This window comes from Aulonocara sp. 'chitande type north' Nkhata Bay, linkage group LG14 (assembly GCF_057382095.1).
Source record: "Aulonocara sp. 'chitande type north' Nkhata Bay isolate Kocher_YH1m ecotype deep benthic linkage group LG14, A_spYH_male_GT1.1, whole genome shotgun sequence".
Taxonomy (NCBI): Eukaryota; Metazoa; Chordata; class Actinopteri; order Cichliformes; family Cichlidae; genus Aulonocara; species Aulonocara sp. 'chitande type north' Nkhata Bay.
Genome location: NC_141357.1, coordinates 35,650,122 through 35,668,229, shown reverse-complemented (window position 1 = coordinate 35,668,229; position 18,108 = coordinate 35,650,122). Strand labels below are relative to the sequence as shown.

Genomic DNA, 18,108 nt, shown 5'->3' with positions numbered 1-18,108 from the left:
GGAAGTTAGACAAACCCATCAAAATAAAAGCTAAAGCAAGAACAATGCAAACGCAAAAGTAAATTAAGCACAAATCATTGGATAGGTGACTCAGTCTGCACATAAAGTGAGCCCACATGTGGTGATTTCTATTATATGCACTAACTTTTGCTTTAATGTGTTTTTTTTACACAGACATTAATTTTTTTTGAATCATTAATGATATTTGTTAAAATAAGTGTTAAAATACATCTTAGTGATTTTATTTTTATGCAAGTCAACTAGAAAGTTTTAGAGTCCAATTTTGCTTAACTTAGTTACTGAATGCGAAAGAGGCATGACACTCACAGATCCTTGGATTGAAATAGGAAAATTCTGTCACAGAAAAGATGGGAAATCTTTTTAAAATATCATATTTGGCAAACAGATAAGGGGGCTTTCTATTAGATTTGAGTGGTGATTGTACACCAGTGTCCAAGAGGGAAGGTGTGTGTTTGGAGGCGGTGATTGGGACTATACAGGTGAGAGGGGGGATATTAAATGTAGGGACTATGATTGGGAAAAGGAAAGCAGATATATTGTGTGTCTGAGATGGTTTAGACAATTGCAGAGGAGGGATGGTGGATATATTGGACAAAAGATGTTGAAGATGAAGTGAAGGAAGACATGCAGAGATGGAAGTAAGCTCCCTGACAGGAGAAGCCGAAAGAGAAAGATGTTGATTTTGGTTGTATTGTGTGGAGTTTATTGTGAAAGGCTAGACCGGATGTTTGACCGATCGCGTTTTAAAAGCCGAGACGGACCAGCTCAGACGGAAAACCCTGACAGACAGCAAGCCAGGCAGAACGTAGTCCCGCTACCTGCCCGCTTCACCTCATCTTCATCAATATTATTGTTTTGATGACGTAACCCGAGACAAAAAGAGATTAAAAAAAAATTCACCGACTCCATTCACAGCGGGACACCTGGGATGGAGTGACACGGCTTCCTCCGGGCGGACTTTAAACATCTCCGGAGCCTTCTCACCGGCGCATCCACGGTTTCTTTCGGCAGCTTTTATTCCGTCTTATGGCCACCTGTTACCGTCAGGTTCAGACCTGCAGACAGCCTCGCCGCGGATCTTCAGAAAACCTCCACCAAGTAAGCGCTTTCCGCCGGATTTCTCTCTGCAGAAGTTGGCAGCGCAAAGTTGCATCATCTGCCCAGCTGTGGGGATCAGGAGTGCGCTTTAGACTTCACCTGAACGAGCCCGTTTACTTCAAGCTCCTTTCAGATTTTATACTCAAACAGTGCATTTTACACAGAGTTTTATTTTCTTGTGCAGTGAGCTGATGTTCGCGTTGCTCTGACAGAGACAAGCCCCGACATGTCAGAGCACGAAAAGCTAACAACGTGGCGGTAAAAACATAAATATAAGCTAATTTTGTTTCGCGGTAGTGCGGACAGGTTCGTAAAGTCAACGCTGTTTTTTTTGTTTCTGTGTTTTTTCCTCTCGTGGATTTTATTTTTAAATTGTCAGTGTTGACTCTGTGCCCGGAAATGAACAACATTGGGTGCATTTGTGGCGACAAAATATTAAATAAACGGTTTTGTTGAGTTTTGTTCGTGCCCCGCTTTCTGCTCGGTGACAGCGAACATCGAAGTGTTCCGCCGTTAAATCAGCGCGCGCGTCCCTGTTCTTCGCTGTGTGAGTTCGCGAGCGCGCTTCCTCGTGCACGGGCGGCACGGATTTGTTTACAAACACAGGTCTCGTGCTCCGAAAATGGAGCCGCTGGTGCCTCCTAGCGGCCTACAGCAGAATATACCGGAGGAAAAATCAGAGGCGCTAAAAATAGATCTGTGGTTTTTTATTTTATTTTTTTTAAATCTTCAGTTTACTTGTTTTTACACCGTCCAGCTGCCTCTGTGCGCTCAACAAACTAAAATGATTATTGTCTGACGTATTTTTAGTTGTTATAATAAATTAATTTACACAGTCTTGTATATTTGCACCTTTAAAAACAACGTAACCTCTAAAAACCAGTAAAAACCTTTTAAAACAATGAAAACTAAAATAACTTTGGATATTTATAAAAATGGGCAAAATAATAAAAAATCTATATATAGGAGAGGTCTTAATTTTGAGTTAAGCTTTAGTGCCTGTGTTTATGGAGACTGGGGTGTGTGTTATACTTTCTGATGAATGGCAGCCATAACAAAAACCAAAACCAACGCTGAAACCAATAAAAACAGAACTAAAACTTTAAACTGTAAAAACACAACTGAATTGAAAATTAACACAAAATTTTAAAACTTCTGTCTTCCTTAATTAGGCTACAACTGATATGGCCAGAGCACAGACCATACAGAGCGCTGGAGAAACCCCTGCTGGAGGAAACTCCTCTCTTCCGTGTCACAACACCTGCCGAGTGGAGCTGCCTTGCCCCCTCCACACCTGGCCTGGGATGCTCAATAGTACGACCACCACCCCCTCCTCCTCCGGGACCAGCACTGGTGCCATACACATCCACCACTATCACCATCACCACCATCACCTGCAGCCCATGCAGGCTCTCTATGTGTCGTACCCGCTGTCGTACTCCCACCCAGACGACAACGACGACCCCCGAGTTCACCAGCAGTTACCCGCAGCATCGCCTCCCAACCGGAGGGATTTGAGGTGCAGAGGTGCACCTGCACCCGGTGACGTCTCAGGAGAGCGTTCAGGTAATATTGAATATTTACAGTTTTGCACACAGTGAGTTGTAGCATGGTGTAATATTAAAACTACGTGGGGTAGTTCTACTTGTTTTGACAGGCTGGCAGAAAAGAAGGTTAATGTAACACCAAGCCCGAGTGCGGTGTTAATCATTACCCTTTCAGCCACAGCCAGAGTGATTCCAACAGAGTAAATGTGGAACATAGTATGTTTGTGTGAAGCCATGTGGGGCACATTCTGTCAGGGATATAGCACAAATACAACAACTCTTGTTCAACAACTCAGGGAAGCTAAACTTTGTCTTGTGCAGTACACTTGCAGCTTTAATTGAAGCTTTATTTCTTTTAATTTGTGGTAGTTTTTAACATATTCCAGAAAAGAAAAAGTCTCTGTCTTACAGTGTAACAGATCAAAATGTCAGAATCTGTCTCAGTTTGTCTCGGCTGGTCAGGTGAGCCTTAGCAAATCTGATTTTAAAAGCCGCTGCAGCAGGAAGCAAGCTGCATGTATACACAACGAGCAGTAGCGGTTGTGATCAGATGTGACTCAGCCACAACCACACGCAAGTGTTTGCCTTCCAGACCCCCACCCTTAAGTAAACACCAGCGTTATCAGTTAGCAGGAGAGTATCGGTTGGTTGTGTTTACTGGAGCCGTGGCTTTATTTACTTGACATGAGTTTGTTTGGGCAGCGCTGATGAGTGGGGACAGGTGGAGGGTAGAGATGAGATGTGCTCCAGCTGTCGCAGGGATCAACATGTGGTCCCTCTTTGGCAGAGTGACCTTGAGGCCAGCTGGCCTTTATGCTGATCTTTCAAGAAGCTGCCCAAGGCGCCACAGACGCCTCAAACTGCTCAGAGTTTATGGCGCAAGGCCGGATTCATTCCAGGGGACATTAGAGTCGCTGCCACTTTGTAATATTAGTAAAAAGGGCTCTGAAAGCTCATTGTGCTGCTGTCGCTCTGAATAAGGTGTCTGTGATAAGATGTTGATTTGTGCCTGAGGCTGTTTAAGACATTCAGCCCTCCGCTTCAGAAAGAAAATTACCTCTCCGGGCGATTCAGGAATCAGGTGAAGTAAGCCCAAGAGTCTGTATCCTGGAGGAAAATTTATCAGAAAGGTGAATTCAGGTGAGGTTGCAGAAGTGGCTCAGCAGGTTTGACTTTAACCCATGCTGTTGTGACAGGGCTGTAGCAATGTAAACAAATATCTTACCATCCTCCTCCTCCTCCTCTCTCAGCTGTAGTTCAGCTGTGCATGCAGGCATGTTGAGACATGTCCCCGCCTGCAATAAAGAAACAATCTGCAGTTTCCTCCTCATGAGAGGCTCAGCCCGGCAGCACAGAGTCAGGTCAGCCTGTCAGTGTGTCACCAGCAGGAAATGAGGCCAAAGAGTCAAAGCTGCAGGGATTTATTCAGTTAGGTTTTTTTTTTTATTATTATTTTAAAAAAACAGCTTTACAAAAGTCGGTTTATCAGATTAAAAGTTTGCTAAGCAGGCTTATGAGTCAATCACTAAGCCAGTTAATGGGCAAGTGGATTTGTTATTCAGTGAGTGGGTAAGTTGATTATTCAGCTATCTGCACAGAAACCGAGTTAATCAATTAGTCGTAAAGCTGTAATAATTATTGAGCCACCATCAGTCAGCCAATTATTTAATAAACCAGAGGGTCAGACTGTTTTCACACATGAACGTTGGATGATTCCTGGTCAGGATGCTTTACAGCAGGAAGTAGTCCGCTTCAAATGTTCTGTCGCTGCAGGAAGTACTTTAGGTGAGAGAGACACCTGAATAGCTGCTATTCACACATCACCGCAATCAAACATTACACAGATTTTTTTTCTTTATCTTTTACCAGGAAGCTGACAGGTTAAAGACCGGACAATGTGCCAGATTTTTATGCTTTCAGGTGATGTCTAGGAAAGTTTGTGGCCGCGAGTCTTAAAATGGTTTACTCATTAGTTAATTGCTCCAAAGCTCGCAGCGAGTCATCAAGGTGAGATAGTTTGCTTTGCCGTACAATGCGCTCCTTTGCGGTCACGTCATTCGCGGGCTCGTGTGCAGCGCATTTGCTTAGGTTGTGTATTTGTTAAGGAAACAATGTTTCAGAGCTTCCAGCGCAGTCAGCGGAAATTCAGTAAACTAGATAGTTCCCAGTTCCCTGTTTTGCTCTTCTCTGTTTCGGTTCATCTGCAGGTATCTGTTTCTTATATGGGTGTTATAAAAGTAAAGACACTGCATTACAGACGTCCACGGTATCATGTCACGGGACATCCTCCCATAACGTTATGGCCATATTAGCCTGATGAGTGCTGTACTGCTTAAAGATCATTAGAAATGGTGGTTTTGGAGGCTTGTTGCATCCCAAGTTTATAGATATTAGTGAAATATTAATAACAGAACTAAAGTAGGTAGAGTTATCCAGCTCACCATTAAGCCTTCTGCCTCCCCCGTCGGTGTGTCTTTAGGTTTAGTCTGAGGTTTTTAATGCCACCCCCTCTTCACCTCACCCACCCCTTCTGTCTCTAGTGGCTCCCACACTTAACTGGTCAAGGGGGTCTCTCTGTCACCTTGTCACCCCGTCAGCCTATCAGACGGACAGGTTCATCTAGAAACCCGCCCCCTTTCCTCTAGGTCATCCTATCACAGCTCAGCCCCCTGTGCTGTCTTCCAATCACACGCAGATGTCTCCAGGAGTGCTGCCTCAGAGTTACCTTGGCAACAAGCCAGGGTTTTCCTGTTTGTGTTTTTTTTTTTTTTTTTCTCCTCGCCGCTCTCTCTTTTCTCTCTTCCTCTCTCTCTCTCTCTCTCGCCGTCTCACTCCGTCTCTCTCTGTCTAGTCACCTGCATCTTTAAAGGATAAGTTATAATCCTCCTAGCAAAGTGGATGCTGCGGTTGCCGGGGGCGCCACTGGCGCTCGGCGTTGTGCCGGTGACAGGGTTGTTTCAAAGAAGCTGTGTGATTGGACAAAGTAGAAAACAAGCCGGGGAACCAAAGGTGTGCCGTAGGGAGGTCACAGAGGGCATCTGTTCAGCTTTTAGAGACGAGTTATTCAAATTAAAGAGGCTGAAATCTAAAATCGAAGCCAGCAGATGATTAACTTTTAATTAGTTCATCTGCATCAAAATTAAAAGACTGAGGTAGTTAAAGTATTTATCCGGTTACGATGCTTTCCACACTATGAAAAAGGATTTAAGAAACACTTAAACCAAAATGCACAAAGTAAGTACAGATATGTAAATGAAAAGAATAAGATGATATATATCGAGTTTTCTTAAAGTCATAATATCTCAAACAGATTCAGGTCTGATTTTAGTTTGGATTGTCACGACGGAGGAATCAGACTGGAGGCTCAGGTATCTGCTTGTCCAAGAAAACAAAACAAAAATCATTCTGTAAACACAACAAACACACAAAAGCTCTCTATGCCAGACTTATTAAGCAGATTAAGAGATTACTCTCCCAAGTTCCATGAAGAGGAAGATAAGTCACTCCATCAGCCTCCTCCTTAAGAAATTTGTATGTTTGTCGGTCTGTGTGAGAAAACGAAACATTTCTTTTTAGCCTGATTTACTCTCGGAGGTCAAGAAAATCCACCTCCTCGGCCTCTTTTCCCACTGAAATGCATAAAATTTAAATTATTATGATTCCCCTGTATGTAATTTTTAATCCGGTTTTCCTCTGTGGAGGAGTTCAGTGTCTGTGTGGGCACACATCCCCTCTGACTTAACCTGTCTGCACAAGGAGGCCATTAATGTATGCTGCTTGTTGACAATCAATTGATGATAATCAGAAACTCTGCAGGAGCTTCTGGCCGTTCACACGTGAACATTTCTTCTCACTTGAGAGGCAGATGGAGTTCATGGGGAAGGTAAAAATAAATTCTTATATGCAGTTTTCTTTTCTTCTGCAGACTCGAGCAGACAGGAGCTCCAGCAGCCCTCCAGCCGGCTGCGACCTCAGTCTAACATGTTGCCCCGAAATGAGCGGCCATCCTGGGCTTCGCCTCGCCGCAGAGCTCCTGGGGGAGAAGCAGTGCAGGAGCAGGAGATCAGGAGGGTGGCGAACCAGCTGAGGACAATTGGAGATGAGCTGAACGTCACGCTCCTCCGCAGAGCGGTAAGGAGGGTGACGGGAAATAACTGGGCTCAGTTTTAACCTTTAACCCTAAAGTCGCTGAGCTGTTTTGGCGACTGCAATGGGTTTTTTTTTCAGTGTGGAGTTGATGGTGACGTAAGTGCGAAGTGCTTTCTAGTCCTTGAAAGCAGCGCAGTTACATTGATTCTTTCCCCCGCCCTGCTCTTTCATTGTTATCAGGTTTATAAGTGGATGTGAGTTCAATGAGTAATTGCACGTGTGCATGAGAGCGAAGAGAGATCGATATTTGTGAGTGCGAACGAGTGGATCAATTACAACTGTGTGCGCTCCTATCTCCATCTTTTATTCATTGTTTGCTCCTGTTCATTAGTTATCTGTTTTCTATCTGGGCAGCAGGGAAGGACCCAAAGTTAGTCGCTGTTAGCAGATCATGTCAGATTTTAAAAGTAAAAGCCCTTAGTTGTTTCAATACATTTTTGCCATGAAGGAGCATCCACACAGGAAGTAACTTAGAGCAACCTGGTGCCCAAAGACTCTGTAGTGACGGAGTTTCAGCAACTACAAGGGAGCAGGTGTAAAATAATGAATGCTGCGAGGCCATAGTTAAACTTTTCTCACCCTGAAGCGAGTGAGGCGAGGGAAGCAGTTGTAGCAAAGGATACTGTTGATACATGAGGGTGTGGCAGGTACGTTAGATGGTAGCCTAGGCAACAGCTGCTCCATAAGAAGTTGCTTTATGTGTGCACTAAATGCCACTGTTAGTTGAAGTTAGGGGGGCAGGGATAGCTCAGTAGGTAGAGTGGTTGCACCATGATCGGAAGGTTGGGGGTTCAACTCCACTGAATGGCTACCCTGAGGTACGCCGGGCGCTGCCCACTGCTTCACTGGGTGAATGGGTTTAATGCAGAGGAGTAATTTCCCTACGGGGACTAACACATACACATTACACATTACATTACACGTTACAATGTGCTTTAAAATATGCAATTTTTTCAAAATAAAAGCCACTGTTAGTTGAAGAAAGTAATGAGAAAGATCAGGTATTTCATATTTTCAAAATAAAATCCATTATTTTGTTAAACTGTTGTTGTTTTCAAAATAAAAGCCTTCAGTTATATATGGGAAGTTATTAGGATGCTTTAATTCTGCTGGATTTTTCAAATTACAAGTCCCTTGTAGATATCAAACCCTCGGAATGGTCATAATTATGTCAGATTTTCACAATAAGAGCCCCAAGTTAGTTATAAATGAAGAATAAAAGCACAATAAAGGCCTTGTGTCTAGTATTTGTTTTTTTCAGCTGTAGGTAAGAAACTAAGACCTGCAATAGCAGCAATCCTGAGGTTTCTCCAGAATTTGCATCATCTAGCTCTTTCTTCTTTCGCTCCTTTCATTCAGAAATTAGGTCACACATGGAGCTCTTTAATCCTTTTTTTTCTTCCTTTTGTCTGAATGACAGCGTTCTCCTCCCTTTACTGTCTGTTTCTTTTGATTGTTATTTCTTTATCTCGCTCCCTCTCCGGCCCCGCCCTGCCTCTGTGCTCTACATCGCGTGAGGAGTCGGCAGTGACCTCCCCCCCCTCCCCTCCTCCTCCCTCCCACCTCCTCTCCCCTCTCACTCCCTCACCATCCCGCCTTTTGCACACAAACAAAGATGACGTCACCTCCTCCTGGCTCGCACTCAGACATGAGTTGCTCACTTTATGAGGATGTAGCCACCCACCCGCCTCCCCGCGTACTCCTCCTTGCAGACAAGTGCAGCAGGTTTCAGGGTTTGCTTCTCGTGTAACTGTCTGCCGCTCTGTCTTCACACTGAGAGAGATACTTCAGTCTCTGGGGGAAACTGAGGAAACTGTGCGTGTTGTTTATGATCTAGTCAGTTTTTCTGAACGAGCACTTTGAAACAAAAGCAATGAGGAAAGGGAGGAAGGAGGGATGGAGGTTGCAAAGGAAGCATATAGGGAGGTGTAACCACAACCACAGCCACAGAGGTTCATCGTCCTCCACACAGGAACACTCTTGTTTTCCTCGTGTTCGGGCTCAGCGCTCCTCATTATTAGTCTTTCTCTCCATTTATCTCTTTCTGGCCACTTCTTGTTTCAGAAGCATATATTTATTAATATTTTAAAAACATGAAAAACAAATCAAAAAGCAGGAAAAGGCACCTTTCATAGCTCAACATGGAAACATCTAAATGCATCTATATTTTTTTTTGTCCATTCAAGATAAGATAAGATAAGATAAGATAACCTTTATTAGTCCCACACGTGGGAAATTTGTTTTGTCACAGCAGGAAGAATTTTCCTTTAGTAGATGTTATTCTTTGTCACAGTGGGGTTGACGTATGTGTCTTTTCTGGTTACTTCTCTTCCTAGGAGTAAGACAATGGCACATTTATGTTCAATCATGTGACATTTGTGTCCAATAACACGGTGACTTTGTCAGATTAGGCGATTACAGCGTCACGAGTACTTGCCATGTCACGACGGGGCTACCTCTGCAGGATAAGCGGTTTCTGAGCAGCATCCACTGAGCCTGAGTTAACCTTTGCACCTAAGAAGTTAAAAATGGGATTAAATAACTGGGCAGATGTTTGCAGCTGATATGATTTGAGTAAATCGAGGTTAAACATGATTCTGGTATATAAACGTTCTCTTCATTCAGAGAGGTGTCTGCACAGTTTTCTTCATAATCTTCAACCAATGTAGCATCTCTGAAAGTTCATAAATGATCAGCTGACATCGTTTATATAGTTTCAATCACTTTGTTGTTGCTGCTGCTCCTCCGTGTGTCAACAAGGGCATCTGGAGACAACATTGACTTGCATGAAGCTGCAGCCATGTGATTAAGTGTCTTCTATGAGCTGTTTCGGGGTCATTTTGTCAATGCATGCGCATTTTTAGCATCTAAAAAGGTCAGTTGTTGAATAATGAAATGTTGTTGAATCTTATTTGGACTTCATTTGGTCTTTTCCTTCTCCCTCCAGCACGGCGGCCCTCACTGGCACGACTTCAGAGACATCTGCCGAGGCCTCCTCAGCTTCATCACCCAGACTCTCAGCACTCTCTACAGGCTCACATAGACTTGCTGTAGCGAACAAGACAACCCGGACTGGCTGCTGCTCTTCATCGTCACTCACACCTGGAGGTGCGACTGAAAACATCCGTTGAACAAAAGAGGCGTTGGGAAGATGAAAGCGGCAGCTGGATCGGGCTGCTTCCTGTGGAAACTGGATCCTGCCTGTCCGTCTGACTGCCTGTCAGTCAGCCCGTCTGCTGGTACGGACCGCTGCTGATGGACTGACCTGTATATTTTGTAAAATTGTTATTATTATTTTTTCTCAATGTCGTGTCTCGGGGCTCAGCTCTTTATGTAGCAGGTGTGACTCAGCTCGTGTGAGTCGGAGTGTATGTGTGTGTGCACACATGGAAGATGTGGGTCAAACAGAAGCTGTGAGGTCCTTAGAAAAGTTTAAAGCCACTAGAAGTGTATGAGGTATGTGAACCTCTGAGCCTTAGCCCTAATTCCAACCCCGTGCTGTCAGAGTTTGGGATTTGTGATGCTCTTCCAGGGTTAAAGTACAGAAATGATATTTAAAATTAGGATGGTAAATCTTTTGATTTTAATATCAGCTGGAGGATGCAAAATCATTTCAGTTTCAATAGACTGCATCTCTCCAGCTCTTCCCTCTGAATATATAAAAAATTGTGTTTTTCTGCTGCGGTGTTCAGCATTACAGGACTGTCAAAGGCACGATTTGACCCTCGTCTGATGTGTGCGTGTTGCCGTTGTGTCTTTATCGTGCAACCTGTGTCCCTCTTCTTATAAACTGTGAAAACTGGGCGCTGTGGTTGCATCGCAGGGAAAAACAAAACGGAGCGGAGCACAGACCGAACCTTTCTCTCAATCTGCTTCATGTCAGTGTACAATGTGCCTTTCTGCTTGGCGCTCTGTTGAGGTCTAATCTCCAACACCAGGACAATCAGCCCCCCCCCCCCCCCCCCCACACACACACACACACAGAGTGAATAAAACACACTTAATGTTGGAGTGGCTTGTTTGCAGTCACTGGATTCGAGCGTTCACATTACATTCAAACGTTCCAGCTTCACTCGCTCGCCCGCCTGTGTTGACAGTGTTCATAGTTACTTGATTAACTGTAAATATTCTTTTGGAAGATGAAACTTATCCCAATCCAAAGGTTTGGATGGAGAGTTGGAAGATGTTTTGTTTTTTATGTTGTAACTGTAGAGTCTGAATTTAAATCCAGTGGATTTGGGAAGATATCAGCAAAAGAGAAATATATGATTTGGATCTTTATGATTGTTGGAAAGTATTCGATGATGTTTGTCAGGTGAGCCCTCTGGTTGTGGGATTATTTTCATTGTAGTTTAAAAAGCAGGGGGAGGGGGGGGGGGGTCGATTGCTCGTATTAAGAGCATAATTTATTTTGAAAAGTAGCCTAGCTGTAGCATGGTTTTTGTTTGGGGTTTTTTATGTTATTGTTTTTGTTTTTTTTCACACATTCCTGATCAAAAACTTTAATTTAAGCGCTACTTGAGTTGAAACAGTTAAAAAAACGGACTGATTTAGAAATCACCCACAGTGAAAACACTCATTCATGCAGAAACACTCTCAGCAGTACTGTGTTAGAAAGCATTACAAACGGCCTCACTCACACTCTGTTCTCTGCTGTCTTTGGCCACGAAGCAAATGTGAAAAATGAGACGTGAGGAGCATTACTGAACCATGTGAAAGCCACATTTGTGAATATGAAATGAGATGGGGAAGAAATGGTACCAAAAAGTTTCCCTTTAGCCTCTTTTAAAGCACAAAGAAGAAGAAATCTGCCGTCGCAGGCTCATAGCAATACTCAGTGTTTAGCAGCTTGAATCGACTGGGGCGAACCAAACGGACGCCGAGTCGTCTGTGACGATTTTCTTTGTAAATTTATTTCCAAAACCGTGTGATTTCTGTTTTTATTCGACAGCTGTAGTGCTGCTGGTGCTACACATGCTCAAGAATGCAGATTGATGTACTGTAACGTACTTTGGATTAAAGTGCCCACTTATCGGTTTTCATTTTATTTCAGGAAACGTGGGGCCTTTCAGCCTGTCTGAAACGCCGCTCTCACTCGGCCGTTTTCTACGTTTTTAGCACGGGGCCTTGTTTTTAAGACTTTTGAAAGCCTTTGTGTATAAAGTCGTAATGATACCACAGCCTGTAGAAGTTCAGCTGACTCTGAGCTGAGCAGAGGTTAAACCGCTCGCTCCGTAGACTCTCCTTCACAGCCTGTATATTTATATTTGTCCGGCCTTTTGCTCGCAGTGCTTTTAGCCGTGTTTGCCGTCATCAGAGCGGCCGGTGAACTCTGCGAGCTCGTAGCTGATGTTTCTCCTGGTTTAGCGCTCGCCTCTTTCCTACCAGCAAAGCTCAGTGTCGGTCGGCCAGTCACATGCAGTTTGTATTTGCTGTTTTCAACTTTTTTTCTATTGTAAAATTTCTACATGAATTTTGTACTTTTTTTGTTTTTATACAATAAAGATAAGAATAAATATTTTTCCGTGTTTGGAGTTTGATTTCTAAGTTTTATCAGGAAAGTGGGATGAATGATGTGTCCTTCAGGTCCTATGCTGTTTTCTAGTTTCACATTTTTACTCTTTGACTCTGCTAGAGTAGCTTTGCATGATTCAGTTCAAAATAATCCACATTTGTGTTATACTACACCTTTCCTCAGGCCTTTAGTTCATTACCTGTTTCACACAAGTGATTTTAACTCCAGGAGCTCCAGAGCTAAAAGTAAAAACATAAAATTCTCTTGAGTCTAAAGCCTGAGCTTCTAACTCACAGGGTTTACTTCTTTATGCAGTACTGTGCAAAAGTCTTTAGCCCCCTGTAGTTTCTTAATACTTTAGTATGAAAATCGAAATAATGTGCAGGGATTTTTTTTTTTGAAACATCTGCAAACATACACAAAAGTACAGTTTATGAGACAAAAACACAAAAGCACATTTCCAACAAGCCTGAAAGCCGATACTTGGTATGACCCTCTTTATTCTCCAGGCATCTTTCTCTACATTTATTTAATTATTCTGCAGAAATAGGTCTCCAGGATTCTTAAAGGACATTCAAAGCTCTTTGGCTGCCTTTTGTTCTGCTCTTTGTCAGGATGATCTCACACTTTTTATAATAACGATGAGGTCCGGGCTCTGGGGAGGCCAAATAATGGCTGACCATTCTGTTTTCTTCTATCCTCACATGCTTTTACTCCCCTGGCAGTGTGTTTGGGATAACTATCATACTGAAATATGATTACGTTTCCAATCAGATGCTTTTCCAGAGGATCCTGCATCTGATTTTACAGTCAAATTTGATGCTACTTTTCTTTATTCATATTTCCACCAGTTTTGATAGAGGTTTGGCTGCATGTAGACAGTCACTGTTGTACCTCTCACCTGACCTCCCAAATTACTTGAATCAAAAATTTGCAATGTGGATTCATAACTCCAGAAGACCTGTTGGCACTGAGCCTCAAGCCTATCCCAGCTGCCGTAGGGTGAGAGGTGGCATACACACCACCAGATAAACCTACCTCACTAACTGTATGTCTTTATACTGTGGGAGGAAACCAGAGTACTCACCCACGCAGACAACATGTAAACTCTCCACAGGAAGGACCTGTTGACCACTGCACCACCGTGCTTGGGGGTGGGAAGAGTTTTAAATGATTTCTTTGCGAAGTTGACTGTCACATGTAGACACAACACAGGCTCATCGCTGGAGTTTGGTTCTTGTAAAAATGTTTTAATGATTCATTGGTTAGTGTGCATTGGCTTAACAAACAAAACAACATCCCCCTGGAAATTGTCAGGTACAAGGACTGGACTGAAAATGAGTGAACAAGCAGCCAAATGTCTAAACAACTATTATTGCCGTCATCAGAGCGGCCGGTGAACTCTGCGAGCTCGTAGCTGATGTTTCTCCTGGTTTAGCGCTCGCCTCTTTCCTACCAGCAAAGCTCAGTGTCGGTCGGCCAGTCACATGCAGTTTGTATTTGCTGTTTTCAACTTTTTTTCTATTGTAAAATTTCTACATGAATTTTGTACTTTTTTTGTTTTTATACAATAAAGATAAGAATAAATATTTTTCCGTGTTTGGAGTTTGATTTCTAAGTTTTATCAGGAAAGTGGGATGAATGATGTGTCCTTCAGGTCCTATGCTGTTTTCTAGTTTCACATTTTTACTCTTTGACTCTGCTAGAGTAGCTTTGCATGATTCAGTTCAAAATAATCCACATTTGTGTTATACTACACCTTTCCTCAGGCCTTTAGTTCATTACCTGTTTCACACAAGTGATTTTAACTCCAGGAGCTCCAGAGCTAAAAGTAAAAACATAAAATTCTCTTGAGTCTAAAGCCTGAGCTTCTAACTCACAGGGTTTACTTCTTTATGCAGTACTGTGCAAAAGTCTTTAGCCCCCTGTAGTTTCTTAATACTTTAGTATGAAAATCGAAATAATGTGCAGGGATTTTTTTTTTTGAAACATCTGCAAACATACACAAAAGTACAGTTTATGAGACAAAAACACAAAAGCACATTTCCAACAAGCCTGAAAGCCGATACTTGGTATGACCCTCTTTATTCTCCAGGCATCTTTCTCTACATTTATTTAATTATTCTGCAGAAATAGGTCTCCAGGATTCTTAAAGGACATTCAAAGCTCTTTGGCTGCCTTTTGTTCTGCTCTTTGTCAGGATGATCTCACACTTTTTATAATAACGATGAGGTCCGGGCTCTGGGGAGGCCAAATAATGGCTGACCATTCTGTTTTCTTCTATCCTCACATGCTTTTACTCCCCTGGCAGTGTGTTTGGGATAACTATCATACTGAAATATGATTACGTTTCCAATCAGATGCTTTTCCAGAGGATCCTGCATCTGATTTTACAGTCAAATTTGATGCTACTTTTCTTTATTCATATTTCCACCAGTTTTGATAGAGGTTTGGCTGCATGTAGACAGTCACTGTTGTACCTCTCACCTGACCTCCCAAATTACTTGAATCAAAAATTTGCAATGTGGATTCATAACTCCAGAAGACCTGTTGGCACTGAGCCTCAAGCCTATCCCAGCTGCCGTAGGGTGAGAGGTGGCATACACACCACCAGATAAACCTACCTCACTAACTGTATGTCTTTATACTGTGGGAGGAAACCAGAGTACTCACCCACGCAGACAACATGTAAACTCTCCACAGGAAGGACCTGTTGACCACTGCACCACCGTGCTTGGGGGTGGGAAGAGTTTTAAATGATTTCTTTGCGAAGTTGACTGTCACATGTAGACACAACACAGGCTCATCGCTGGAGTTTGGTTCTTGTAAAAATGTTTTAATGATTCATTGGTTAGTGTGCATTGGCTTAACAAACAAAACAACATCCCCCTGGAAATTGTCAGGTACAAGGACTGGACTGAAAATGAGTGAACAAGCAGCCAAATGTCTAAACAACTATTATTCAAGAACAGTTTAAGACTGAGGAGAAAGTCTGGCCCCTTGGAGGCAAAATGTAAAGAAATGAGGGGTGGCTTGAGAACTTTGTTCATATCTGTTCCCAGATTTTAGGATTTGTCTGTTTTCATGCAACTGACAGATTATTAAGCTGCTGTTTGTTCAGCTTTAATTATCACCTTACAATGATTTCATACTGCCTTTAAGGTCTAAAGATAAAGACTGTCTGCAGGCTTATTAGCTTAAAGCTAATACATAAAGGGTGCCGAGGTGTGTACGTTGGCAGATGCTCACTTAATTCTCTCTCGTGGTGATGTAATGTAAGAAAATACATTTAAAGCTAATAATAAATCCGTTTAAATAACCAGCGTCGCACTAATATTAGCAGGAAGCCCAGCTGGAAGCTTGTAGTTTCATTTTGATTTGTGGGATGACATCACTCTGGTGATACAGGCGAGGACAGCAGCACCGTTTTAGGATGTTGTTCATCAGATGTTTACAGATGTTGGTGCTCTGTGGCTCTGCGTGACAGCGGGTGGTGGACATCTGGAGCAGATTAGCAGACATGAGGTCGAGACCCTCGCTGCTCACAGACACACCACAAGTGTTTACAGCGATTATCAATGCAACAATCTGACACCAGATCAGGACTGAAATACGTACGCAGGCACATGTTTGGGGGCTTCTAAAGAGGCCATGTGTGACTCCTCTGTCATTTAATGTTTACTCTGAGATATTGATATTAAATTTACTTCATCAGTTAACAGTTTTAGGATTGTTTGCTGTGTGGTTGATTCATTTTTTAAAAATGTAATAGAGTGCAATTTTTCTTTAGACTTCCTCTTAGCAGTGCACTGTTGATGTAACAGGCTAGCTTTAGTTAAAGAACAGTGTGTAAACTCAGTGCATGAGAAAAATAAAAGCCATTTTATTTATAGAAACCTTATTTTATTTAACCATTATTTAAGTCATATTTAAAGACAAAGGAAAAATAAAATAAGAGACAACACATCCATCTGATTTCTGGGCGCTGGAGCCTCTCCTGGCTCTCTGTATGTTAGCCCTTGTGATTGGCTGGCGGCCTGTCCAGGCTGCATTCACCTGGACTGGGATAGCTCATGTGGTAGGTGCTACATTAGGGCTGTTGGCTTCAGATCCACTGTTCAGTTTGTTTGTTTGTTCCCTGCGTGCACTCCAGCTTCCTCCCACAGTCCAAAGACATGCAATTAACTGCTAAAAGAGTTCTGGTGAGCCTTTACACTGTTCAGCCACACTAACACTGGAAGCCACGATGACTGAAACAATGTTTATGACACTCCTAATTATTGATTTAAGCATAGTTCTTTATATTTCCGTGAATCTTATGACGTAGCACATTTTTCTGTTAAATCAAGATATTTTAAGGTTGTTAAGCCGACCTGTGGAACATCAGGACATGTTTTACGAATTTATGAGACTAAATGGATAAAGAAAAAATATCTGGGCGATCAACTAGAATTAGAAATGACTGTTAGTTGGAGTCTTGATACATTTTACATAATCCACAAAAGACACAACTTTATCAGAGACAGACCTGCTGCTGAGCACACACACACACACACACACACACACACACACACACACACACACACACACACACACACACACACACACACACACACTGTCTGTTACTGAGTCAACAGGCAGCACTGGAACTAGATAGCCTCACTAAAACTGCTCAGCACAAAGAGCCAATCACTTAGCTCTGAGAGTAAAACTCGGGATGTGATTGGCTGCCACAATAGGCACTTGGTTTTTGCTGCTAAGTGGAGGCCGAAACGGAGAGAGTGACCACACAGCAGGAGCACCGGGCTGGGATTTAACTGTGTGTGTGGGGGGAGAAGAAGAAAAAGAAGAAGGAGGAGGAGGAGGAGAGGACAGAAAGAAGGAGGCTGAGAGAAGAAGGGGATGGAGAGAAAGAGATAAAGTGCAGTGGAGTCAGCATGTAGTCCTGAGAGCACGGAGAGTGAAATGAATGTGTGTGTTGGTAGATAAGAGTTTAGGTTTAATTAAAGGGGCAGAATGAGCTTAAAGGGACCTTCCATAATTAATCTGCTTTGCTAATCCCGGGAAAAGAGCAGCACCCGTGCTGCCTAATCGCCCCTCTGGTTTCATCACAAGGGTCGGCTTGTTTTGGTGCTCTATAGCCCTCAATCAGACAAAAACACGACACCACTCAAAAGTACACGGAGTTACTCCATACGTGGGTATTTTTCCGCACCCGGACTCAACCTCGTTCTCTTTTCATTCTCCTCGTTCTGCGTTGAACTTGCAGTGAACCCCGTGTGTGAATAGATCCGGTCCCATCTTAATTTAAAAATATGTTCATTTCTGCTGCAGGAGCCAAGAACAAGTGTGAGTCAAGGGATAGAAATATCCCCGTCTTGAGTTCTGACAGAATCAGACTAATACCAATTTGACATGACGGCTTTTATGTGGGGCAAGTTACAGCTGCCCGAGATTCTTGTTTACTTTTTCATAAAACCCCTTGAATGAGTTAGAGCTGTTCTACAAACGCAGATACAAGTCCCACATTAGTCTTACTGTAAAATACCTTAAAAATACACTTTCCTTTACAGGATTTGTGTACATTTTACACAACAAATTACAGTGAACTCAGTGGTTTAAAAGTTTGGATGTTGAGCCACAACATTAACTCTTTACCCATTGAAGCTTTCCTTTAAGACCTTCTTATAGACATAATGACTGGGTTCACATCAGACGTTAGTGAGGCCGATCTCTACTATTCTAATAGTCACCAAACCACAACTTCAATGATATAGG

At 42.8% G+C, this 18,108-nt stretch overlaps 1 protein-coding gene across 1 annotated transcript; it reads left to right on the top strand.

Annotated features, from left to right (window-relative positions):
• The first annotated feature begins 759 nt into the window (after positions 1–759).
• Positions 760–11,175, top strand: bbc3 (BCL2 binding component 3). Its single transcript, XM_086262349.1, has 4 exons — positions 760–1,119; positions 2,292–2,685; positions 6,592–6,797; positions 9,763–11,175. Exons 1-4 carry the CDS (start codon positions 1,048–1,050, stop codon positions 9,856–9,858), a joined length of 768 nt encoding a protein of 255 aa, XP_086118475.1. The 5' UTR covers positions 760–1,047; the 3' UTR covers positions 9,859–11,175.
• Positions 11,176–18,108: the final 6,933 nt, after the last annotated feature.

Coding starts and splice junctions, on each gene's coding strand:
- bbc3 (XM_086262349.1), top strand. CDS start 1,048: ATGGCCACCTGTTACCGTCAGGTTCAGACCTGCAGACAGCCTCGCCGC. Junction 1,120..2,291: donor CTTCAGAAAACCTCCACCAA/GTAAGCGCTTTC, acceptor TTCCTTAATTAG/GCTACAACTGATATGGCCAG. Junction 6,798..9,762: donor TCACGCTCCTCCGCAGAGCG/GTAAGGAGGGTG, acceptor TTCTCCCTCCAG/CACGGCGGCCCTCACTGGCA.